Source organism: Neofelis nebulosa, chromosome 18 (assembly GCF_028018385.1).
Source record: "Neofelis nebulosa isolate mNeoNeb1 chromosome 18, mNeoNeb1.pri, whole genome shotgun sequence".
In the NCBI taxonomy this organism is placed as follows: Eukaryota; Metazoa; Chordata; class Mammalia; order Carnivora; family Felidae; genus Neofelis; species Neofelis nebulosa.
The window spans coordinates 8,553,795-8,579,342 of NC_080799.1; the positions used below are offsets into that span (position 1 = coordinate 8,553,795).

General features: G+C 52.7%; 1 protein-coding gene across 13 annotated transcripts in view; it reads left to right on the forward strand.

The window, feature by feature from the left end:
- The window catches only part of CUX1 (cut like homeobox 1), a 377,843-nt gene that overhangs the window by 87,836 nt on the left and 264,459 nt on the right, over positions 1-25,548 (forward strand). For all 13 annotated transcript variants that reach the window (XM_058711654.1, XM_058711653.1, XM_058711661.1 and 10 more), the window contains one exon: positions 1,788-1,898. In XM_058711654.1, the coding sequence (XP_058567637.1) occupies positions 1,788-1,898 (111 nt within the window). The remainder of the gene's footprint in view (positions 1-1,787; positions 1,899-25,548) is intronic.

Genomic DNA, 25,548 nt, shown 5'->3' on the forward strand with positions numbered 1-25,548 from the left:
AGCCTTCTGCTTATCTGCGATTGCTCTCTCTTCTCCGTCTCCATCCCCGCATCACCACATTCGTTTCGGTTGCTCTTTTTTCCCTGCCTTCACTCGACTGGGATGTGTTTCAAATGTGGTCTATCAAACTGTGCAGTGTTTCCCTCTTTTCTGCAGTAGCTTTGACATCTGTTCTTGAATTCTAGCCCATGTTATTCTTTTGGACTTGTTTGCTCAAGATTTGCTGTAATGCCAGAAACGCGACAGGGGAGAGAGAGTGCAGTGGGGAGTGTCTCCCCCCCCCCCCCCCCCCCCCCCGGTAAAAACCGTCTTATGGTTTCCAAGTCGACACCACGCTGGATGTGGCTCCAGCGCCCTGTCGTCCTCTCTGGCAGTGGCCCGCCCCATACTGTACAAGTGAAGTGCCCCTCAGGAGGCCCCACCAAACTCCTCCGGTTACTTCCGCCACAAAGGGAAGCAGGTGAAACCTCATAGGGGCGGGGGTGGGGGAGGGGGAGACTCACGTGCTTCCCGGATGTCTGTGGAAGGATCTCTGTGTCTGATTTGCCTCGCTTTTCAGTCCTCCATTGGGTCCTTGCCCTGCTGGGCCCCAGGGGATGGGGCATACCACGGAGAAGCCATGCGCAACAGCCACATCGGATCCTAAGCAGAAGACGCCAGTGTGTGTCTTTAGTAACTGAGGCCGCTGGGCAAGAAAATGGGCCTCTTGGTGGCTACGGCAGCGTGTCCTTGTGCCCCTGCTGTCGGCTCGGGACACCACCCTGGGCCCATCTGCTGCAGGCTTGTTTGAAACGGATCCCGTTGGCAGCTCCTCCCAGAATTTCCGAGGCCAGGGCACAGGTTCTCTGATGCTCTGAGCGTTATTTTGTCGTGTGAGCCCAGGTCCTCTTACAGGGTACCCGGCCGGCCCTGGTGGCTCTCAGAGTTTCAATGCAAGGACGGTAGCTTGAGAATAGCTGTTGTTACCAGGTGCCCCATTCCCAAAGTTGACTGCATCCTGCAAATCATTATTCTTGGAATTTGCCCCGTAAAGGTCCCTCCTGAAAACTAGTCACAGGTTATGGGCATGATACCTCACCTCTCTGAAACCCACAATAGGTACTGTTAAATGAAAGCAGACCCAGTTATCAGCACACAAGCCCCCAGGCCCACACTGTTGAAGACAGACGAATAGCACGCCCCAGCGAGAAGCCCAGAGTAAAGCAGAGTCATCAGGGCACAGAGACTCGGCAAGAGGGAAAGCTTGCCGAAAACAGAAACCAGGAGCGCCTGGGTGGCTCAGTGGGTTCCGCCTCCATCTCTCGATTTCGGCTCAGGTTGTGATCTCGCAGTTCACGGGTGCGAGTCCCGCGTCTGGCCCTGTGCTGACAGCGTGGAACTTGCTTGGGATTCGCACTCCTAGCCCCTCCCCAGCTCACGCTCTCTTTCTCTCTCTGCAAATAAAAATAAGTATGTTAGACGGCATCAGGGCATTGGGCTGACGCTGGCTTTAGCAAAGAAAAACGTGTCTGCGTGTTCTGTCCCCGAAGCAGTCATTTGTGAGGTGCGTGTGGACCCACGGCGCATCGAGCCGGGGGAGCGTGGTGTTCCGGGACGTGCGCACGGGGCGATGGCAACTGCCCGAGTGGGTCCACTCCCTCTGCGGCCCCAGCCCCTCCTCTGCCCGGGAGGTGGTAACCCCCAGAGCCACGGGGGCCTCTCCCGGGTTCTGGTCAAATGCAGATACGATCCCCTCTGGTACGAAGCAGCAGTGACAACCTTGTCTTCCTTTGTGTCTCTCTCGACAGAGGGAACTCGATGCCACCGCAACAGTACTGGCGAACCGGCAAGATGAAAGCGAGCAGTCCAGAAAGCGGCTTATCGAGCAGAGCCGAGAGTTCAAGAAGAACACTCCAGAGGTGAGGCCGCAGGACCGTCCAGGTGTCTTTGAGAGGGGTCTCCCTGCCCTCGGACATATTCAGAAGCTGTGTTTGTAAGCATTTCGCCCCCAGCAGACTGCGTGCCTCGCAGCGGGCTGGGGGCCCTCGGGCGTCGGTCGGTTGTCGGAACGCAGGAGAGCGCGAGCTCATTCCAGATGCGCCTGCTGACCCACTTGGGGTGTGCGAGAGCACGTGGCCGGCTGCGTGGCCCATTCGGGGCTCCGGCTCCCACGCTCCGTGCCCACGCCTGTTAGCACGTGACCCCGAGTCCTTGCAGGAGCCCCGAGCACGAGGGCGTAGCGGGAGGGGGTGCAGGGGGTCCTCAGAGGGCCCCTTCCCTGATTCCCTGTCTGAGGCTGCACACTTCTGAGGACGCGATGTGCCGATCCTTCTTGTCGAACAGACATTTAGTCCGGTAGGGCCTGTTAAACGCCTCTGTTTCCTGAAATACGCTTTAAAGGGCACTGGAAATGTGCTCCTCGTGGGCTCCTCTTTTTTTCTTGTAAGTACACGTTTGAAAGGCCGTGTTCAGAGGGCCTCAGGCGGCATTTTCCCAGTCTGTTTTCGAGGCCCCTGGTTTCCCCGGTCCCTGTCCAAGGGTTTGTAAGAAACGAAAAGCAAGGAGGGTTTTAGAGACCATTGGACAGACGTGGGAATTGCTTTCCGGGAGCTTCTGCCAGGCTGGCCCACGATGGTTCTCGGGCCCCGGGCTCTCGCCCCAGCCTCCTGCACCCTCCCGTCAGGCGAGAGCGGACTGCCCACGTTCTTCCGTGCAGGACAAAGGATCAGGTCTAGAAGGAAAGCTGCTTTCTGGGAGGCATGCCCCAGACTTTGATAATATTCCTGAAAAATGATGCGTGATTGGAACTTTCAAGGGCAGACCCGTGTCAAGTGTACCGTCTAGCTTGCTGCTTGAGGGGGTGTGCTATTGTGAGTCATTTTGGGAAACAAATCATTAACCGTCTGTTTTCAGAATAAATATTTGGGGAGAAAACACGATAGCCCAGCGGGAAGAAAGGGGGCTTTAGGGGCAGACCCACCTAAGGGCTTTAAGTTTTAGATGCACTGCTTGCCCTCACCCCCTCCCTTAAACGTGGATCTTCCCGTCCTATCCAAGCACAGGTGCACATTGTAGAGATTCGGGCCTGGTTACCGCCTTCCATGTGGTATCGGGGATCTGCTCTGCTCTGTGTTGAGTAAAGACAGGATCCAGGACTGCCTTCCTCTAATTACTTTCCTTCTCTAAGGCCACTTCAGAGCAGGCCTTCCTGGAGGGTCTCACTGTGGGGTTTCCCGAGCTCTCATCCTTGTCCTTGACTCCTGTTTTCCCCTGGCCGGCGCCCTTCACATCTGTCCCTCGAGCCACCCTTCGTGCCGTTCCCGTAGTGAGCTGTCATCCTCTGCCCTGTGTTCTTACTGCCCTTCCCTTGGTGACCATTTTCCTTGGAAAATCTAAAACAGAAGGTCAAGGTCATCCTTCCGAGGCAGCAGACAATTCAGTAAACATAATCTGTCCCATGGTCGGTACTATGAAGAGCAGCAGAGACCCGGATTCCTGGATGTTCCGAGTCCCAGGCTCCCGTCAGCTGTGGGGGCGGGGGCCCGCCGAGTGGGTGCGTTCCCCTCCGGCCACTGAGGGTACGGCCCCTCCCCTGACATGGAAATGGGAGACCAGCTCACACAGCTTGAAGAGCCCTCCCCCTCCGAAACACGTAGCATTTTATCTCCTAATCTCAGTCACTGGAAGAGGCTTGGGGGAGAAGCAGCGTGGTTCATAAATGCCATTTGGAGTGGGGCGCCTGGGTGGCGCAGTCGGTTAAGCGTCCGACTTCAGCCAGGTCACGATCTCGCGGTCCACGAGTTCGAGCCCCGCGTCAGGCTCAGGCTCTGGGCTGATGGCTCGGAGCCTGGAGCCTGTTTCCGATTCTGTGTCTCCCTCTCTCTCTGCCCCTCCCCCGTTCGTGCTCTGTCTCTCTCGGTCCCAAAAATAAATAAAAAACGTTGAAAAATAAATAAATAAATAAATAAATGCCATTTGGAGCATTTCTTTCCAGAGCACAGTTTTAGACCCTGTCTTCCGTGGAGAAGAGGGGCCCAGAAACACCTGGAAGGGGACAGCAGGTTTCTGTGCTGCTCGCTCCTGGCCTCTGCCAGCTGGTCCAGGCTAGTGCTCACTCAGGCTACTCTTGCTGCAATGAGGAGAGTCTCGCTGCAACAGGAATTTCCAGGAAGCCGGGAAGGGTGACGCCCCCTGCGGCTCCCGCCCCTTCCCTCGGCTCTTTCTATCCCAGGACCGTCCACGACATCTGTGTGGGGTCCCTGTGGGAACCCTGAGGCGAGAACTGATAGGGGAGATAGGTTCACTGATGCCACCAGCCGGCCAGAATCCCGTGTAAATAGTGAAGCCACGTGAGGCCAGCACGGGGGTGGGGGTGTAGCTATAGCCAAGTCTTCCGGGGTTTGTGGAGGGGGAGGGTACACGCGTGTGGGGGTCTGGTGGCACGTGTCAGGACTCTAGTGAGTGCGGGGCCTGGGGTCCACAGGGGATATTGGATTGTCTGTTTGGGGTCACAGTGCAGAGGGGCCCCCCACGGTTTTCCAACATCGGTCCCCTCTTGTGACTACACTGCTGGACGGATCGTTCAGCAACGGAGGGAATCAATTCACACTTACCGTCGAGGAAACTCTTTGAGAGATTGGACATAAAAGTGAAGGTTGCTTAGAACTTGTTCTCAGGGGTTAAAAAAAAAAAAATTGGCTCATTGGCCGGAGAGGCATCTTCCTTAGGGGGACACAGACCAGGATCTCCACACCTCAGAAAGTTGGCCGAGTGAGGACGAGGCCCTCGTTCCAGGGCGGGTGGCCAGCGCTGTGACTGGTTTGCACCTGGTGTGCTGATTGCTGATGAGCACACAGGAGTCCCCCCTCTGTGTTCTGGGGAAGAAGATAATGCTCTCCTAGCGTCCGTCGAATGTTTAGTGAATCTACTGTGCAGGACGAGGGCACCAGAGAAAAGTCAGAGGCGAGCGTGCTGGTCTCCCAACAGGGAGTTTCTGTTTTCCAACCTGGCCCTGCCCACGGGTAGCTGGGGAAGCTCAAGTCCAGAGGGAAAGGGAGGCTGTGCGGGAGGCCTCAGAGCCAGCGGGCAGGTCCTTCCACACGGGATGAGCCCCGGGAGCACAGAGTGGCAGGTGCCGCGGTGGCCAGAGCCCTGAAGGTTTTTCGTGGATGGTGCATTTTTTCTTTTAAGTTTCCATTTTGTGTCATTAGATTAATCCCTTCACGGTCAGTTGATATTACCGATTACATCTTTTTAACCCCCAAATTGTGGTCAGTTTGAAGATGGTTGCAATTACTCCAAAAAAAAGTGGTAGACATTGTTCTGATTCAAAACAAACAAACAGAAAAAGCCCCTTTCAAAGAAAAATGGTTTTTAATTTTAATTTTGGAATGAAACATCCCTTCCCTATTGGATTAATAATTGATTAGGTGAACATAAAAGACTGGGGGGATATTTCTATATTCTGTCACTTTCCGTGTCACCTCCGGTGGCTCACTGCCTCGTGGCACTGGTGAATTACTTCACCTCCCAGAGCCTCAGCGTTGTCACCTGTCAAAAGTGTGATGATAGGGCCCAGCTCACAGGGGTTGCTGTGTGTGTGTGTGTGTGTGTGTGTGTGTGTGTGTGTATGTGTATGCATGCATATGTTGTGTATTTGTGTGTGTGTGTGAGCGTGTGGAGGGCTCCACACAAGCCTGGAACCTCGAGTCCAGGGCGTGTTTGTTACCAGTATGAGCTTGGGACATAGAGTATGGAGCACATTAGATGTAGTTGATATCTGCTTCTCAAAGCCAGCTCAGGGAACTTAAAAAAAAAAAAAGACACAACAAGGGGGCTCCTGGGGGGCTCAGTCTGTTGAGCATCCGCCTCTTGATTTCAGCCCAGGTCATGATCTCACGGTTCATGGGATTGAGCCCTGAGTGGGGCTCTGTGCTGACAGCATGGAGCCTGCTTGGGATGCTCTCTCCCTCTCTCTCTGCCCCTCCCCTGCTCGTGTGAGCATTTTCTCTCTCTTTCTCTGTGTCTCTCAAAATAAATAAATAAACATTAAAAAAAAAAAAACCCACAACAAATGCAGGTAGTTTCAGCTCGTAGTATTTCAGAAGTTGGTTTGTGGTGACAGGTAATCATTTTGCAAATATTTTTGGAACACCTTCCATGTGCCAGATGGTTCCGCCCTGAGGATACAACCCTATCCTTGTTCTTAAAGAGTTCCTTATCTTTCTTACCAGCAAGTTGAACATCTTGATCTGGCATGTTAAGTGCTAAGATGTTATAATTGGAATCTTCTGAATGTAGACTTCCCCCCCAGAAACACTCTTCTATCCGTGGTAAAGGTCTCAGCCCCATGTGCCTCAGTAACCCTTGTTGTAGGTCAACAGGGCCCCTGTTGGGCCTTGGTTCTCAGTCTCTGAAACGCCGGTGGGTGTTAAGGACCTCCTTCCTCCCCTGAGAAATGCACGCGCTTGCATAGTTTCTCCTGGACCCGCTGGAGCTCACCCGGAAGCCCCTGGCCTAGAACACAGTCCCCGAGATGCACATCTGCAGCCTCAGTGTGCCACATCTGGAGGGCACTGGGGGTAGGGGTGGGAGACAGGAGGAGGGTGGTGAAGGGGGAGGTTAGGCTGGTGGCAGTATGTGCAGGAAGGGCGGTGGTGGCTTTCTCGAAGATTGTATGCCACAAAGTGCTCGCCTTCTGCTTTGCTCTTGCCCTGATCGGAGATCCCAGGTACAGGCTGGGATGACCTTTGAGGCCTCGGATGGCATTCGCGTCAGTGAAGCCGACTGCGGACTGGGTCAGCAGGGACGTGGAAGCACGTGGGCACTGCCCACAACTGGCCCCGGGAGGCCGGGCCCGCTCCGCACTCCTGGAAACAGAGTCATTTCTGGAAAGTCTGGGACAGCGCTAGGGTTTCACGATTCCACTCAGGGATTCCTTTTTCTTGTTCTCCCATCAGTTAAGTTTTCCACTACTTGGCCAGGCGGTGACGTGAGCCCAGGCGGTGTGGCCACTGAGTCCGTGCTCTTGACTGCCGGGCTCTGAGGCTGAGTGAGACGCGGGCCCTTCCAGGGAGGTCCCAGGGCGCCTGCAGGGGGACAGCAGGCCCATCTCATCGCCATGCTATTTGGATGGAACGCTCGACTCTCAGAAGAAAGGTCCTCAGTGTCAGACTCGATTCCACAAAGAGCATGGGCTTTGTTTTGTTCTGTTCCTGCTCTTTTCAGTGAGGGAGGAACCATCCTTCGTGGGGGGCGGGGAGGGGAAGCAGGGAGCAGGGGCGCAGCAATTTCATCACAGAACCACCCTCAGAACTCACTTCTGCCCTGTCTGTGTCCAGCTGCTACCCCGGAGTCGGTCTTAGGCACTTGTCTGCCCAACTTGGCCAGGTTGGTTCACGTTTCCTGTAAAGGGGGCCATGTCAACTGGGGCTGCCGTTTAGGGACTCTTGATGGTCATTTTTGTCCCGACGTACTTGTACCTCGACATGTCTTGCCCTTGAGAGCGTTAATCGTCGTGAAACCCGGCCCATGGCGGTCATTGTCGGGGTCGTAGTTTTCCGTGTCCCTCCTGCCCGAGTGCCATGGCGTGTCTCCTCCTGTCACGGCCCTGACTGTCGTGGGCACAGCTGCCTGGGGTCAACACCGGGACTGACCGCCCCTCCCTCACTCGCCATCCACGCTGGAAGGTGGCCCTGGGCCCGATGCCAGCCGCACACCCGGCTCCCTGACAGGGAACATTCTCTTCAAGGCTGACCTGACCGCCTGCTCGCTGGCGTTCATTTCCTGAGTGGCAGAATCTTGGTTCACCCCTTCTTGGTTCGCTGCTCTGAATTTTTCATTCTTGGGAAACTGTTACCAAAAGTCAGGAGTCATCTTGGGGTACCACCTGGAAAGGAATCTCGTGCTGTCCCTCCGTACAACCGTAACTAGGGCTGTGGATCCCTTCCCACCTCCGGCAGGGGGGACCCAAGGGGGCCCAGGAGGGGACACCTTCTTCAGGAAAGCCACGGCCATCTAGTTGTTGATCAGGACGCACCCTCGGAATGAAATGAGAAAGCGTGTGCCCCAGCGTCGTGTCCCTCACACGCAGGTCACCCAGTCCCCTGTTGCCGAGGTGAGGACGACACTGCCAACTCTGTGAGTCCTTCCGTGCTCCCCGTGAGAGGAGGAGCCAGCAGGCCGGGGGATGGGGGGAGTAATATATAGTCGTGGCCCAGGCCCAAATGCATTTAGTCACTGCCTCTACAGCCTTTATATAGACACTGCAGGGAGTGACTCAGCCTGGAAAAAGAGAGTCACTTAAAAATAAAGTTGCAGCTCAAATGGACACGTCCTGCACGGGCCGCCTGGAGCCCGCGTGGCCGGGTCTCGGTGAGCAGCGGGGGCGTCCGTGCCCTGCGTGGTGCTGGAGGGGTGCCGGGCGCTTCCGGCATCACTTACTGCATCGTGGAGTCGGGGTGGGGGTGGGGGGGGCTCACACGTGACCCCCTGTGCCTCTTAAACTCTAAAGCGGTGCGGAGACGTTATTAGCAGCTACTGGGAACGTTTGTGTTGAGTAGCGAGCGAATTCTCCACTCTTCGTCTTCTACAAACGGACGGAGTCCGGAGGCCGTGCGGCTCTTCAGTGACCACTCAGCTTTTGTTTCGTGCTTCTGTCCTCGTAAGAATCTACAACCGATGCACGCAAAAGGCCTGAAACACCGGCATACGTTTCCTCGTCTCGTCGGACGTGGGAGCGGTGGGTTCATTGAAGACCCACAGTGCCGATCGACAGATTGGTTTTCACAGAGCTGGGCGGACCAGACATGCCCCTCAGTGATGGGGGAGGAGGCTTACAAGCCTAGCAGGCCAGGGAGGCAGGCTGGGCACCAGCTGGACAACCCCCGCCACCGACACACTTCTCATGTTGGGGGTCCAGGAACCCGCAGCAGCTCTGGTAGAATGACTCTCTCCTGCTTCTTTTTTTTTTTTTTTTTCTTAAGTAGGCTTCATGCCTGGCACAGAACCCAATGTGGGGCTTGAACTCACGACCGTGAATTGCAGACCTGAGTTGAGACCAAGAGTTGGACACTTGACTGACTAAGCCACCTAGGCGCCCCTCTCTCACTTTTTTTTTTTTTTTTTTTTTAGTATTTATTTATTTATTTTTTTGAGAGAGAGACAGAGACAGAGTACGGGGCGGGGGGGGCGGGGGTGCAGAGAGAGGGGGAGACAGAGCGCAAGCAGGGAAGGGGCAGAGAGAGAGGGAGACACAGAATCGGAAGCAGGCTCCAGGCTCTGAGCTGTCAGCACAGAGCCCGACGCTGGGCTTGAACCTCCTCAGCCATGAGATCATGACCTGAGCCGAAGTCGGAAGCTTAATTGACTGAGCCACCCAGGCCCCGCCCCCTGCCCCACTTCTGATGGGCAAGGCCTTTGTTTTGAGCCATGCACTTTGGATACAATGAGCACTTGATGACAACCATAGCACGAAAAAGCCTTACCATATTTATAGCATTTGCTTCGGAAATCTTTCCTTTACAAAAGAGAATTCTTAAAAATGCAAATTACCCTGCAAGATTCATTTCTCAGACAGGCAGCTAGTAAAATTTTATTTGATGCTTCAGTTTTATTATTATTTTTTTGTGCATAGAACTTTTTAAAAAAGGAATTCAAGAAACGCCTTTCCTTGGCAGTTCTTCAAAATGTTAAACATAGCGTCACCCTGCGACCCACCCTTTCTACCTCTAGGTGTGTGTATATATTCAAAAGAATGGAGAACAGGTCCACCCAAAAACTTGCACACGAATGCTCACAGCAGCATAATTCAAAAGAGCCAAAAAGTAGCAGCAACCCCAATGTCCCCCGAGGGATGAGTTGATAAACAAAGTGTGGCCTGTCCATACAAAGGAACGTTATTCAGCTGTCAACAGGGATGAAGCAGTGACATCTGCTCCAAGAGGGATGAACTTGGAAAACATTACACAGAGTAAAAGAAGCCAGACACGAAATGCCTCCTGATCCCGTGTCTATAAAATGTCAAGAAGAGGCAAAGCCAAAGAGGCAGAAAGTGGAGAAGTGGCCCGGGGTGGGGGGGGGGGGGGGGGGGGGGAGGGTGTGTGTGTGTGTGACTAATAACACAAGGTTTCTTTCTGGGATGGTGGAAATGTTCGGGCATTGGCTAGTGGTAGCAGTGGCACAACTTTGGGACAATGTCAGACACGACTGAACTGCACACGTTAAAAGGGTAAACTTTGCGGTATGTGACTTTTCTCTCAATTTAACTTTGTTTTGTTAATGCCGCTCTTTGTGGGGGTTGGAAATCATTCATTTGTTCTCTCTGATACTCCATAGAAACCCTCCCCCCCCCCCCCTCCAGAAGTATCGGGTGAATTTTTCCTTTCGGCGGTAACGACTTGGTTCCTAAAGGGCCACTCCGGTATCTGGCAAAATGATAAAGCTCAAATAATAAACTTGGACGTTTAATCATTCTAGAATCACCCACCGTTAAGGTATCATAAGACTTTAACTAGGAAAAGTTTAAAGATTAAAAGTGAGATTTTTAACTGTTACCAATTAAACTCTTTAAGCCAGTGTATCAACCCAAGAGGTTATTTCCTCGTTTCTTTGGGGTCTCTCAGAGAGAAAACCTGCCCTCGAGCTAGATGGAGTAACGGGTGCCAATCGCACCGAATTCAGCCCCAGTCAGTAAATGGCTGGTGGCTCTATTTCCTCCCTGCGTCCTTGCCAGATTCTGCAGCAGACCCCAAGCCACTGGGGAGGCCCGGAGCAGAGGAGTTAGCTTGAGCACAGACCGTTTGAGAGAGAATCCAGTGCTAGCTAGCGCCATCGCTCATTTGCATGTTGATCTCAGTAGCATCGGGACAGAAACTTCAGCTTCTTCTTCTGCAGAAATATATCATGCATCCTTCAAGGGGTCATGTGAGAAGTGTGTGAGATTCCTTGAAGGTAAATGTCCAGCCCCACACCAGGAGTGGAGCAGATATTCGGGTCAGGTGATCTTGACCAAGGTCACTGAGCATTCTGAGATTCGGACCCATATATATACACGGAACTAATCAGGTCCCGGTTACTAGGCAGGTGAAATGAATTCAGGTAAACAGAGCATATAGTAGGTGCTCAGTAAACATTTCTGTGCTGTGTTCTTTTCTCCCTCGCTCCCTTCTACAAGTAGTTCTGAGCCCTTGCCAGGAGCCAGGGGCAATCTGAGGTTCGGGGAGACAGCAGGCACTGAGAGAAGGTTCCAGCTCTCCTAGGGGGCAGGCAGACAGTGGCCAAGTAAACACAGCAAGCACCTGGCACGCAGGGTACCTAAAGGTGGTGGTCAGAACTGAAACAGGACACTAAGGTAGCAGGTGAGTATGGATGGGGTGAGGGTTCTTCAGAGAGTTCAGGCAGCTTTTTGAATCAAAGATGGACAATGGCCCTTTGTATCTCCCCACAGAGGATGAACTTGGGCAAGTTGTTAGTGGTGGTGGTGGTGGGGGGGGTCTCTCAAGTTCCTTTTAGGTCAAAGCCTGGTCATCTTTGTTTATTCCTGATACTCACTTACTTTCCAACCACAGATTCGGTCCCTCTAATTTCTGAGACCAGGATGCTGTTCACTTTGGACATTAGAAAGTTCGGTCAATGGACCTCTGAGTATGAGGGTTACCTTATTTTGTTCAGTCGCCTTTGGCCCAGAAAAGTGACTTCTTAGGTAATCAGTGAAGAATTAATCTGTGAGTTTGATGTGTTGGTGACCCAGGACCCCGGACCAAGGGGCGGCAGGGTGGCGTCGGAGAATGCACCACCCGCCGCCCCGCCCCAGGCCACGCTTCCTTCAAGCTGTGAACCCCGTGGGGCCATCTGTCCGGGTCACTCCCCGAAACGTGGATGGGGCTGGCGTTCCCTTTCCTTCCTGAGCCCGCGTGTCATCTCCTTGTGTGTCTGGCAGTCTTTAAAGGACTATTTTAAGTGTAACAGACAAATAAGTGTCAAAAGGAAAAGACTGTAATTGGATTCACGCGGTATGGAAGTTTAGTCGGGACCATGCTGAGTTGTATAACCTCTCTGGGCCCCCGTCTTCTCGTCCAAACACGGGGAGTGATGACAACTCTCCCGGAGTTCTTATGAGTCAGACAACATGTTGTAGAATAATCCAGAATAACCTTGGCAAATAGCAGAGGCTCCATAAATGGCATGTTGTATGTGCGTTATTAAAATCTAATCTTCTGAAAGGAGAAATTGTGGTCACTAATGTGTTTTATTTTTAAGTTTGTTTGTTTTTGTTTTTGTTTTTGTTTTTTTTAATAATCTCTACACCCAGCTTGGGGCTTGAACTCACATCCCTGAGCTCAAGAGTCACACACTCTTCCCACTGAGCCAGCCAGGCGCCCCCACACGCATATTTTAAAGCTATAAATGAACAATAAAATTTTCAAAGTACTCTTAAAAGCTCAGGGTAGACCTATCAGTCTGTAAAACTACAGACCCAGTTTCCCGTGCAGACTTGAGTCGATCGAGTGAAAGAAAAGCAGTTTCTGTATAGAGATGGTCGTTTTCTCTCCCTTTGGCTGGGCTTGGCTGTTTGTGGGGCAAGTACTTGCCCCTGGACTTGCTCTGTGGAAGCCGTTCTTCCCGAGTGGCGCGGAACGTGTCTTTCCAGTCTGTAACGGTAACCTCAGCCCAAACGCATGTTGAATGGAGGAGGTCATTCTCGGGACGGTCTTCTCAATAGGCACCCTGGTTGTGTGCAGGTTGTAAGGCGGCTGAACGTGAAGGCCATGTGTTTTGGTCGGAATTGTGGCGAACTCTCGTTTACTGGCCCTTCGTTGTTTCCGAAGAGCTCGGCATTGTGCCAGCTTCACGACCCCTCGCTGTCACCCCAGGACGCGGGTGCCGTCAGTGCCACTTAAGCGCGCGTCAGCCACCTGCCTACCAGGCAGCAGGCTCCCGAGAACGAGGCCGTAACCACTGTGCTGCTCTGCCTCCTTTTAGCTTCTAGAAGCTGACTTTTCGCCACTTACCTGTGAGCGGCGCCTCTTCTATCCGTAGAAAACAGTACCGACTTTGAGTATTACTGGGAAGTGACGCCCTCCTACAGCGCGTGTGCGTGTGTGTGTGTGTTCTGTGGGAGTGTGCCCAGGGAGGAGCCAGTAGCTGGCATGCTGGGATTTATCGTAAACCAGAGCACAGCAAAGTTTCCCCTTCTGCCTTGAAATTACATCAGTCAGGGAAAGACACCTGCCATCCCACCGACTGAGATTTGTTGCCTCGAGTTTTTCTTTCATTGGTCGGGGGCAGGGGGCTGCGGGCTGGGGTGGGTGCAACTAATCCCTGAACGTTGATGATGCAGTAATGTGCCCGCTCTGGGTTTTAACTGGCAAACCCGAGTTGCGTAAAAACAGTAAGTTTACAAGGAGCGTTACGAGCCCGCCGTGCGGAGCACGGTAATTTTGTCTGTAGCCCGCTATTTTTTCCGGAAGACCTTATGATACGGTCGATAGAGTTAAAGAGTGTGTTTTTCGGGAATCTGGACACTTGGATCCTGATTCTGGCTCCGCCAGGGCCTGCGTTTCTGATCCAAGCAAGCGAGGTCTCTTCTGTCGTTGGATCTGAGAAAGGAGCAACGGCGTGATGCTGTGTGGCCGAGCACCGCGCCTCCGGGAAGCGCCCCCAGCTCGCTCCTGCACACCCTCCCCGTGGCTCCAGACTTAGGTGCGGCCCTTTCTTTTTTTTTTTTTTTTTTAATTTTTTTTTCAACGTTTTTTATTTATTTTTGGGACAGAGAGAGACAGAGCATGAACGGGGGAGGGGCAGAGAGAGAGGGAGACACAGAATCGGAAACAGGCTCCAGGCTCCGAGCCATCGGCCCAGAGCCCGACGCGGGGCTCGAACTCACGGACCGCGAGATCGTGACCTGGCTGAAGTCGGACGCTTAACCGACTGCGCCACCCAGGCGCCCCAGGTGCGGCCCTTTCTTAGCAGGCCTCGCCTACTTTACCCTCTTGGGGTTTTCCGTTCAGAGTTCATTTTGCGTGCAGCTGAGAGTCATGGCGATCCCACTGGGTGTGCAGTGGGTGTCCCCGGGCGGCTCTGTTTTGAGGGCTCCGGTCGCTGCAGGGACACAGCAGTGTGTAACAGCCAGTAACAGCAGCTGCCGTTTACTGAGCCCTTCACCACGTGCCGAGCAGTGTTCTGGACGCTTTAGATGTATCGGCTCATTTAACACAGGATGCCGGTGAAATAAGTACGTCGTTTATCCCCGTTGCGAAGAGCGGGAAACTGAGGCTCAGAGAGGAGGAGGGGCAGGGGGAAGGACCACAGCTAATAAGTGGAGAAGCTGGTTGGAGATTTCCAGTCCAGGCCAACTGGCCGCAGGGCTGTGCCAGAGCAGGTCCTTGGGGAGCACTTACGAGCTCTGGCGGCTACAGTCCCGGCACGCAGAGCCTCCCTCCCCTGCCCCAGTCTCCCCAGCAGCTACGCTTCCCAGTGCACTTAGCGGGTGAATGAGCCTGGATCACTGCAGCTTCCAGCTGCGGGACCCCTCCCTCCCCCCCCCCCCCCCCCCCCCCCCCCCGGGTTCCCTCCTTCACATTTGAAAGGTCACCATTCTAGCTTCAGAAGGCCGGCTGGGTCCCCCTGATTTGACCTCATACTTATTCATCCATCCACTGAGTCTGCACTTGGGGTGCTTCGAGGAGGCCGCCGCTAAGAGCCTCTGGGACAGGTATCCTGACGTCCGGCCACGGTCCGGCTCTTCCCGACCTCAGCCCCTGACACGTTCCTCGCCACCCGCAACGCTGTGCCACAAGAACTGCATTCGGAAGGTACGGGACACATTTCACCCCTAAAAACATTTTGCGTCAAACAGACCCTGTCCCGTGTTTCTTTTAAGAACTCGTCTGAGGGAGTAGCCACTGAGGCAGAAAGACCCGGAAGGTCTGTGCCCTCCTGCCTCCCCCCCCCCAGGCCCCACTCACGGGCCTCACGCAGGATATTACCTGCAGTGACTTAGTCCTTTTGTACACCAAGCTGTGTACCTGGGTTTAATTATTTTTTTTCTATGAAATATTCCTAGCATCCCGAGAAGTGGGGAGAACAACACTTTCTTGCCCTTCCTGAAGATCGGGTCCCTGTTGACATTTTGCCCATTTGCTTCTGATGCCCGTTTTTTCAAACAGGAATAACACCCTAAACACACAGCTCAGATCCTACCTCTGTTCCTTCTCCTACCTTCTTCGTTAGCTGTAAACCCCATCCTAAAACCGATGTTTCCTTTCCGTACGCTTTTTGCATTCATGGCAACGTTTATGCCCTCGTAAGCAGTGGATATTGTGTGCGTACACAGATTTTACTATTCATACAAACCATGCTGTGCAGACCGTATCTTGCTATATACGTATATGTCCTTTGACCCCTGGCCTTTTTCACGTGTCAGAGAGTTAGTCCTGTGTGCTGCCTGTATGCACCTCGTGTATTCGCTCGAGCTGTGACACGGTGTTCCGCCGTGTGTGGGAACCACAGCAGATGGCAGCCGTTGCCACTGAGGCAGCAAGTGGGTTTCTGGTCACGGCTGACACTCTTTCCTTATGATGCCGTGGACTGACTGGCCATGGTGCTCGTGCTGGGGAGTTTTGTGGGGTGGGGACATGCAGAGGTGCGGCCGCTGGTCGCAGCTTGAAAAGCTCCGTGGGCCACAGAGTCGCTCTCAGTGGCGCATGCCGTTACCCCCACCGGCGAGCTTCCGGCCAGGTCCTCACTGATTTTGGCTGTTATTTCCTCATTTCCGATGTGGGTGAGCACTCTCTTGGACAATGAATGACTCGCCTGCACGGTGTCGTCTTTTGTGTTTTAACTGCTCATATCCTTTGCTCATTTTATCTCCTTGGCCCTTGACTATTTTCTCACCGATTTGTGGGCAGTTTTAATACTCTCAATCGGGACCTTCTGTTGTGTGTGCTTTGCTGGTATTTCCTCCCCGGCCGTGGCCGGTCTTTTCTCTATGTTTCTAGTGTCATTTGTCGCTGGAAGATTTTAATTTTAGTGCAGACGAATGTTTTCCAGTTTTAGATGTGAAGTTTACATTCTTTCTGTATCTTATTTCAGAAGTCTTCCCTATGCTGATGTCATAAAGACAGTCTCCTGTGTTTTCTTTTCTTTCTTTTTAAGTTTTTTGTTTTTTGTTTAAACTTAAGTAATCTCTATACCCAGCATGAGGCTTGAACTCACAACCCCAAGATCAAGAGTCGCATGCTCTTCTGACCGAGCCAGCCAGGCGCCCCTCCTGTGTTTTCTTTCAATAGTTTTTTGGTGTTGCTTTTAACGTTAGGCCTTTAATGTGTTTGTGTGATGCTCTGATTTGCTCCTGTCCGTTGAGAGCCCCTTATCCCAGAACCATTTACCGTGGGGTCCACCTTTCCCCAGTCTCATTGCTAAGGCTGGGCATCCTGTAGAGCAGTGTCCTCACTGCTCTTCAGAATGATCTAGATTGTACTCCTGCATGACTTTACAGAATCATTTATTCACTTCCATTCTAAAAATTCCATCGGCATTTGTACTGGGATCCCACTGAATTTGTAGATTCGTTTGGAGAGACTTTATAAAGTGTTGAGGGTTGTGATGGAATCACTTCATTTAGATCTTAGGTGAATTTCATTCAGTGCGTGACTGCAGGGATCCGTGAAAATGGTACCCTCTTAACTTGCCCTCGTTCATGGTGTGGATACGGCATAGTCCCAACTGAAGGATTGATCATTGTAGTCTGGAGCCAGGCACAAAAATAAACCCCGCTCTGTTATCATAGGTGGCTGTGATTAAGATCAGGGGGAAAGGTCGGCTGCATGCCTCCCAACATTGACAGTTTCGTTCAGAAGATTAAGTGGTTCTTCATTTTTGGCCCAGGCCATCAGTAGCTTAAAGCCATTACTGTCTATTGGCTGTTTGGTTTGTCTGAAATATGGGGCTGGTCTCAGCCTGCTTCCCTGGGGCCAGGTGTGTTCACATAATCAAAGTGCCGGGAGCCCATAGCCTGTGTGCGTGCGTGCGTGCGTGCGTGAGTGTGCACGTACGAGCCCGGGTCAGCCTCCTCTGGGGAGGAACGCACGAGGCCAAGATACAGAGATGTTCTTCTCATGTTTGCATTTTAAAATGTGCGCCCTTTATTAGTAGAGCGTTTTCCAGCCTGTTTTTGAGACAGGCTTGTGCAGCCAGTTACGTGTGCTTTTGAAAATGACCATTTGTGAAGCTGTCAACCGTTGGCACGGTGAAGAAAAATGAAGATCCCTTTTCTGTTGATGTGTGTTCAGGGATTTTCATCAGCCAATGCAGTTCCCATGACCTATTCGGGAAAGGGTGATAGCTTCTGTTTCCTTTAATTAAAAGTCAGTGACGACGAGGAAATTTTTATTTATTTTGTTTATATATAAACAAGCCAGGAAAAGCATTTCATATATATTGAAATGATTAATTTGCCACAGCAAAGAAAAAATGCTGGTTCCCACAGTGATATGACTCTCCACCCCCCCCCCCCCCCACCCCCCGCCAATGATCTGTGAATAGGAGTGAAGTTAATAGTAAAAAATTTGATCTGGACAGGTTGGGCTAATACCGTGGAGAACAGAACTTATGGTTTAATTCTCTTTGCTCCTTTAAGGCAAGGGAAACAGTTACCTATTTTTTTTCTTTTTCTTTCGAATCTATTTGTACTTCAAATTAGATTCACTGTATTCAGTTCCTTGATTTTAAGTGCGAGAAGTGAGTTCCTTGGTAACCCTTTTCAAGTGACTGAACTGATATGTTAGAACCAGAAGAGCTGAGAGTCATTTTTATTTGAAATTCTTTTCGCATTAATACATCTGCAGTGTTGAGGAATATATGGAAAATTGAAATAGTGCTTCTATCCTGCCGTGTCTCCAGCACGTCAATAAATCACCTTTTTTTTCCTTTTAAAATGTCTGGCCTCGTAATTTATGTTTGCATAACCCATTACTAAATTCATAGTAGGTGTTTTAGTTGGCAGAGGCATTATTCCAGGGATTCTGAAGATCTTGAAAAAAAAATACAGAGCCTTTGTTAGTATTTATATTTTAAGTGGACATTTTCCTTAAAAAAAAAAATAATGATTTAGGTTTTTTTTAAAAAGAATTTGGAGCTATTTACCTTTCTCTTAAGCAAACAATATCAAGTCTGTCTTCCCACATTATCAGCTGTCGTGGATTTCTTAATAGACTTTTATTTCCTTTCTTTCTTCTTTGGATTAAAACCGGCAGGAGAAAATGAGCCTGATCTTTGGATCAGACTAATTTCTATATAATTTTCTCTAGGTTTCATGAGACACAGAAAATCAGAATTTCTCTTTTAGTAATTTTTTAATTTCGTAAATGCATTTGGCCGTTTTTGTTATAAGTGAAGATGAATATATTCATTCATTTAGAACCCTATTTGGTGCTTGACCAGAAATAGAAATGCTCAGGGTGAGTTTCACATACTTGTGGCTTACCTTTGAGACTTTCTAATTTTTAACCAGACATTTAAAAATAATCATTGTGTCTTCTAAGCTCTAAGTTAGGAAAACGTTCAGAGCTTTACTTCGAAATGACGAGAAGAAGAATTACTTCTGGTTTTTTATTACAAAATTTTAAAAAGTGACTTCTATGGTAGTGAAAAAGCCGGAAAGGCCATTCATGGTTTTCTGAAGAAGTTTGCTTTATTTGCGATGTCTAACCTTCTCTTTCCCTGACTCTCATTAGCTGGTCAATAAAGTTTTCAATATAAAATACGTCTCAGCCCATTGAAATGACTGCGGCCAATCAGAGGAGGGATTGGCTCCCCCCTGCCCCCCCCCACCCCAGGGGAGCCTTAATATGTTTATCAGGAAGTCTGTAGCCCTCAGTCCTTTGTGAGATGGCTTATAGGTCATTGTTCAAAGGAGGGTGTTGTGTTTAAAAATGCAGAATTTAACAGGGTTCACGCTACGATCCGAAAGTCCAGTTGTGCTGTACAAGCTCGAAAACCTTTGACTTCCCCCTACCTAAGGATGAAAAGAAATGGCCGTTTTCTTTGTTTCTGCTTAGAGTCCTGGCTATTTAGACATCTTTTAAAGTGCCTTCTCTTCATTAATAACATCACTTCATTCTCAGAGATGTTTATTCCCGTCGTGCCTGCTCTGACAGCCTTCTACACTTAACGGAGTAACTTCTGTTCCTTGTATTTCTGCACTTCTGGAAACTTGAGGGGGCATGCCTCAGGCCGCCTGGTGAAGTGCAAGGGTTTCGTGAGTGTCCAACTTTTAAAAACGCAGCTCTCAGAGGGGAGCCTCTCGTGACTCTTACAAGAACGACGAGAGCAGATTAAAGAAGTGGTGTTACTGCTTTCAGTAGATGAGAAACACATTCTCTGGCTTCCTGTGGAGTTTTCTTCCCCCTCTCCATCCACCCCCTGCCTTTGGACTTGGTGGCCCCATCGGCGTGAGCCTTGCGGTTGTGTCCCAGAAAGCATTTCCACCAGGGGAAGGTGCTGTGCCAGAAGCTGGAAGAAAGGAGAAAGGAGGTGTTTATCGTCCCAAAGACGCCTTCCAACTTTTATTATTAACTCCTTTCCAAAGTAAACTTTCGGGTTTGTTTCAAGTCGCTTCTGGCCAAAGTGCAGTTGGGTTTGCCGTGTCCTGGAGGAGTCGAGGCGAGAACGGCATCACCCTGGCCCGGGAGGGGGAAGGGATCCGGACGCCACCTGCGGGAGCAGTTTGGACGTGCGGAACCAGGGGCACGGATGACTGAGGCCCGCCTCAGTTGGCCCTTTCTCAGTCCTGTGCGCTGTGAGAGGTGCTGGGGGTCCCCGGAGTTCCCCCAGGCCACCCCTGATCCGGCCGGAGATCGGTGTGGAAATGGAACATTTCAGTGAAGAGTAGTGATTGGCAAATGGAGGGGGTGGCGCCCCGTGGACGCCTGGGGCAAAGAGGAGGGGTCCGTGGGAGAGGCAGGAGCCCCGACCCGGCCTGGGCCAGTGTGGGACTGTCACCAGGGGTGAACAGCCCGCGGCAGGTGGGGTGGGCACTGGCCCGGTGGAGAGACTCCAGGGCAAGGCTGGGGAGCCTGGGCCTCCCTCTGGCAAGTGGTCACAGGGCGCACACGTAGAAGGGATGTGGCCAGGTTTACGTGCTGCGGGGTCGGTGCCACGCGCCGTGGTCAAGCACATGGATGTTCCAGGAACAGAGGTGGAGCCAGAACATGTGAGACGCTGCTCTCATGGGCCCGGCGAGAAACAGCATGCTCTATGAGTAAGCGAGCAAGCCACGGTTATGTCGTATTCATACAGCAAGTGCCTGTTGTGTACCTTCTCTGTGCCAGGCACTGTCCCAGTCCCCAAAGACACGGCAGTGAACAGAATACCCCAAATGCCTGCCCTCTCGATGCTTACCTCTGAGTGGAGGCGATGGCAAGCCAGAACATAGGAACGCGTTCCGGGAAATGTGGATATGGAATCCAATCGTGGGATTGTGGAAGCAGAGACCGTGAACTTGGGAAATGCTTGGCTGAGAAGGGCAGGAAAGAGGCAGGCAGTGGCCAGAACGACAAGGTTTCAGGGGGTGGTTTTCCCCACCCTTAGGGGGACCTGAGCTTGCCTCTAGGTGGCAGTGGGTGGGGAGAGCGAGAGCCCATGAGACCAGGGGCGTCATTCTGAAGGAAGGTCTGAGTCACAGAAGTGGGAAGAGGGACCTGGCTCCCCGGCTAGAGGGCAGGAGTGAGTTCGGGTGGATAATAGGGAATCGGCCAGAAGCGAAGACAAGTTCCGGGTAGTGACACGGACTCTCCTGGGGAAGTAGGAGAAGAAATTGTCCTTGAGGGGTGAGCAGGGGGGCCGAGTGCTAGGGGGTGGGGAGAGGGCAAGGTTTGAGATGGCCAAGAACGTGACGGCAGAGGGATTTGGCGAAGCAAACCAGGACGTGGCGGTCATGGATGTGGGGTGGTGCCCGCCCTCCAGGAGTGCAGAAGGACACCGTGGGGGTCCTGTTTAGGATGGCACATGACCCGTGGAGAAGTTCCCCGGGCGACCAACCCTGTGGTCCCACCGGCTTCCTTGCCTCGGGGTTTCCTGTCGCTTCGCCTGCTCACGCCGGCCCCCATGCTCTTGAAACTATACAGTACCCAGCATGTTTCTCACCTCTCCTGGTTTTAATGGTGAAGAAATCAGCTTTCCCGTCACGCAGGAGCCACCACCCTCTGTCGGTATTTTCCTAACTTAGCGAATCATAAAAATCTCCTGGGTGTGTGCTTGTTAAAAATACTGTCCCTGGGCCCCACCCCGCGCATAGTGAGCCGTGATCTCCTGGGAAGGGCCCGGGGACCTGCATTTACAACCAGCACCCGCCAGTTCTTGCTTGGGGGATTCGTTCTGGGTTGGGGCGCCCAGGCTCCCTCGGTCTCCCCGGTTGGGGTGGCCTCTTCCTCCGTGAAGATGTAGACGGCTTTCCCTGCCGGGCCATGAGGCAGCTCCGGCTTTCATTTGCCTTTCTCTGAAGCCCCACGACACTGTCGACGTTCAGGGAGCATGTGCAGAGTGGCCACCTGAGACCCAGGGGTGGCCAGGACAGGCGGGGGGGGGGGGGGGGTCAGTCACGAGCCCTCCGTGACATCAGTGCTGTCCCTTCTGGAGGGCAGCTGGGAACCCTCCCTTGCGGTGTTCAGGAAAGCCTCGTGGAAAGGGGTGTTGTCCTAAATTGTGAAGATTTGGAAGCGTTTTCTGGGGTTTCCAGCCCAGGGCTCCGTGACTGGCTGAGGCCTCAGCACTGTACAGGGGCGGTGCCAGGATTCCACGGAATTCCTTTTGGCCAGAGACCGCCCACCGCCCTGGCTTTGGGGTAGGCCGAGGTTATTGAGATGTCCCGGGTGGCGGGGTGCGAGGGCACCGTGCGGAGTCCCGGAGCGGGGAGGAGCCACGGGCTGGAACTCTCCTACCTCGGAGGGGCTGCGGCAGGACGCCCGGAGCGTGTGGAGGCCAGAAACCGTGTCTGGGAGGCCCCCACCCAGAGGAGGATTTGGTGGCAGTGGTCTCTGTGGTACCCAAAGCATGGCGCTAACAATAATCACGGACGCCGGCGCTCGGGGCTCGCACATCACACCCGGGCACTGTGCTAACGTGCTCTGCACACGCGCCCCGAGCGCTTGTCCCAACAAGCCTCTGAGGCAGGCTGTCCTCACCCCCAGCGTGCCGAGGAGGGGGATGAGGCCTCGCGGGCACCAAGCCGCCCGGCTGGGATGTGGCCGTGCAGGGTCCCAGCCTGCCAGCCTGGCCCCAGAGCCGTGTTCTGCATCCCTGCTCTCTCACCCTGCAGCACGGAGCGTGGCACCGGTGGCCCGAGGCGCCTGGCCAGTGAATGATGTTAGTGGTGATGTTACGGTATCACACGTTTCCTCCTCCCCAGTGCTTTCTAGCCGATGTGAGTTTAGCAGGCACTGAAGATTTTTATAAATGATGGGAGACCATCTTAAGTTGAGCAGATTCTTTCTCTGTTCTACCCACACTTAACCCCTCCTGCCCCCCGTCCCCGGAAAAGGCCAGGAGAAGGGTGAATAAGTGAAGTAATTATAATCTTTAGTAGCGCCTGTCCCGGTCTAGCTACTCATGGGGCTTGAATGTTATCAGTCGGTGAGAAACGCTGTGACCTGTTTTTGGTTACGCTGTAATCCCTTTTCTGGGAACAGCGTGGAGATATTAGTGTAAAATCAATTCTTCACTTGGGGAGAGATTTTTTTTTTTTTTTAAGGTCAGGTTTACGCTCGGTAAAATTCACCTGTGTTAGGGCATCTGCCTCTGTGAATTTTGAGACGTGTACCGTTAGGGGCCGTCTGCCTCGGTGAATTTTGAGACGTGTACCGTTAGGGGCCGTCTGCCTCGGTGAATTTTGAGACGTGTACCGTTAGGGGCCGCCTGACCACTGAGCAGTGCCAGATTCTTTCACGCCTCTTTGTCATCAGCCTCTAACCCCGTCCCTAGCCCATGGCGACGCCTGGTCTGTTTTCTGTTCCCATAATTTTACATTTTCCAGAACGCCAGGTAAATGGATCATGCAGCCTTTGAGTCTGGCTTCTGTCCCTTAGCCACGCTGGTGAAAGGTGTCAATGCTTCCTGTCTCCTTAAAGGAGGGCCCACTCGACTTCCCTTGCATGGACGTACCACAGCAGGGTGGGATTGGCAAAACTGGTTGGACTCCCCTTAGCTCAGGATCCCCAGGATCCAGTGCCCTGGGCCGCTGGAGCCGCGCACAGCCAGGGCACCTGGCTGGCCCGGTCGGTAGAGCACACGGCGTGATCTTGGAGTTGTGAGTTCAAGCCCCACGAGGGGCGTAAAGCTACGCACAGCCTCACACCCGATCCTGCCTCATCCTCACCCTCATCATCGGCCTCGCAGGGAGGCGGGCACGTGTGGTTTCCACCCTTATGCAGGACGATCGGGGCGATGTGCTGCCGCTCCTCTGCGTTGCCTGTCCACCGTCACTCTGAGCGAGAGCCGTCTTCCTTGAAGAAGGAGGGCTTGGTTGGTGTTGGTAAAGCTGGCTGGCTTCTGCTTTGTGTCACAGAGAAGGAAGGATGTGAGCGCTGTCGTCGGAAACAGGCTCACCCAGAGATCCGCTCTGTGAAGACCCCGGCCCCGGCGGCTGAGGTGGTGGCGGGGGGGGGGGGGGGGGGGGGGGGCGGCCAGCAGTGCGTTCGTGGAGGCACAGGTGTCACAGGTGTGGCAGGAGGGCAGGCTGCCGTCTGTCAGTTACTCGCGAGCAGCTGGGCAGTAAAACAGGTGTCTGGCTCCCTCTGGTCTCTGAACTATAGATGTTCCTCTGATATATCCTTATTTTGTCATTCAGTTTCATGGGAGGTGCTTTCTCCGGCTTCGATCGTAAGCTCCGGGAAGGCACGGATACCTCAGATCCTCCTCGGTTCTTGGCTGGATTTGCTGGTTGGGTAAATGCTAGAATACAGATGTGCACTGAGTGGTCCAGACCCCCCTCCCTCGCCGCTGAGTGTGTCTGTGGGGGACAGAGAGAGAGGGTGGCAGCGTGGAGCGGTCGGAAGCCCACCCCGTGAAGTTCTTCAGGAGAAAACCAAGGCCCAGAGAGGGCCACTGTTCTCCCCGGAATCACACGACAGGCCCTCAGAGGACTTAGGGACACGCGGGCGGGGTGTGCACTCCCTCGGGCCCAGCCGCTCCGCACGTCTCCGCTGCAGATTTGGAAAGGCAGAAGGAAAAGGGCGGCCCGCCGGGCTTCCTTGAGGCAGGTGGCTCTTTTAAAGCTGGGGCTTGTTGCCAATCTGACCTCGTTTCCATGGAAGCAGCCAGTGGGGCAGCTTGTTCCTGTCAACCTGAGGCCTGGTGGAGCCTCAGCCCCTGACAGGCTGCAGGAGCTGGCCAGCTCACTCAGAGGAGGGGGGACCCAGGAGCCCCGCTGGCGTCCCCCTCCTACCCGCTTTTTGCCGCAGGAGTTTGGTTTGAAGGGAAAGCCGGGGAATTGCTCTTGCCAGCCTCCTCTGTCCCCGGGACTGGCACAGGGGTGGCCTTCGCCACGGCGCTGGGGACGTGGTGGGGTACCCCTGTGGACCCTGTCTTTGCGCATCGTCCCCGGAGCATCTTCAAGGTGAAAACGGAAGAAATACGTAGCAACTTTGTTCCGTACGGTAAGCGTGCGCTTCAAAAAACCAAGTATCTCAATGGCATCTGTTTCTTGAAATCAGTTTCCTCAAGCTCCTGGAATTTCTTTCTTGCTGAGATGGTAGTTTTCCAGTTTGACGCCATAGGTTTGCTGCCTGTCTTACCTGGTAGTTGGTTTTTTTTGTTTGTTTGTTTTTTTTTAACTTTTTAAAAAAAATTTAAATATTTATTTGAGAGAGAGAGAGAGAGTGCACAAGCTGGGGAGGGGCAGAGAGAGGGAGACACAGAATCAGAAGCAGGCTCCAGGCTCTGAGCTGTCAGCACAGAGCCCGACGCTGGGCTTGAACTCACTAACCGGGAGATCATGACCTGAGCCGAAGTCTGATGCTTTAACTGACTGAGCCACCAGGCGCCCCTCTTATCCAGTGGTTTTGACGTCTTAGACATTCCTGAGCTTGGCTGGCTTCATTTCACGTGAGGATCACAGCTCAGTAAGGAAGCCTTTATTGTGTTAACTAGTCAACAGATAACGTTCTTTCAAGAATTCTGAGTTTTTAATCACCCCCCACCTAAGCCTCTGGACTCATCGGTTCTGAGGGGCGATTTGCGTTACTAAATTTCAGAGTTGACTGCAAACCTTAAAAGACTAGAAAATGTAGGGGTGCCTGGGTGGCTCAGTGTGTTAAGCGCCCAGCTCGTGGTTTCGGCTCACGTCATGATCTCACGGGCCGTGAGTTTGAGCCCCGCAAAGACAGTGCGGAGCCTGTGTGGGATTCTCTCTCTTCCTCTGTCTCTTCCCCTCCCCAGCTCACTCTCTTTGTCTCTCTCTCTCTCAACAAATGAATAAATCAACTTAAAAAAAAATTTTTTTTAAAAGCCTAGAAAATGCTGAGAATGACTCGTCACGTCACAGACCAGGCAAAGCCCCCGCTCCGTTGTCAGTCT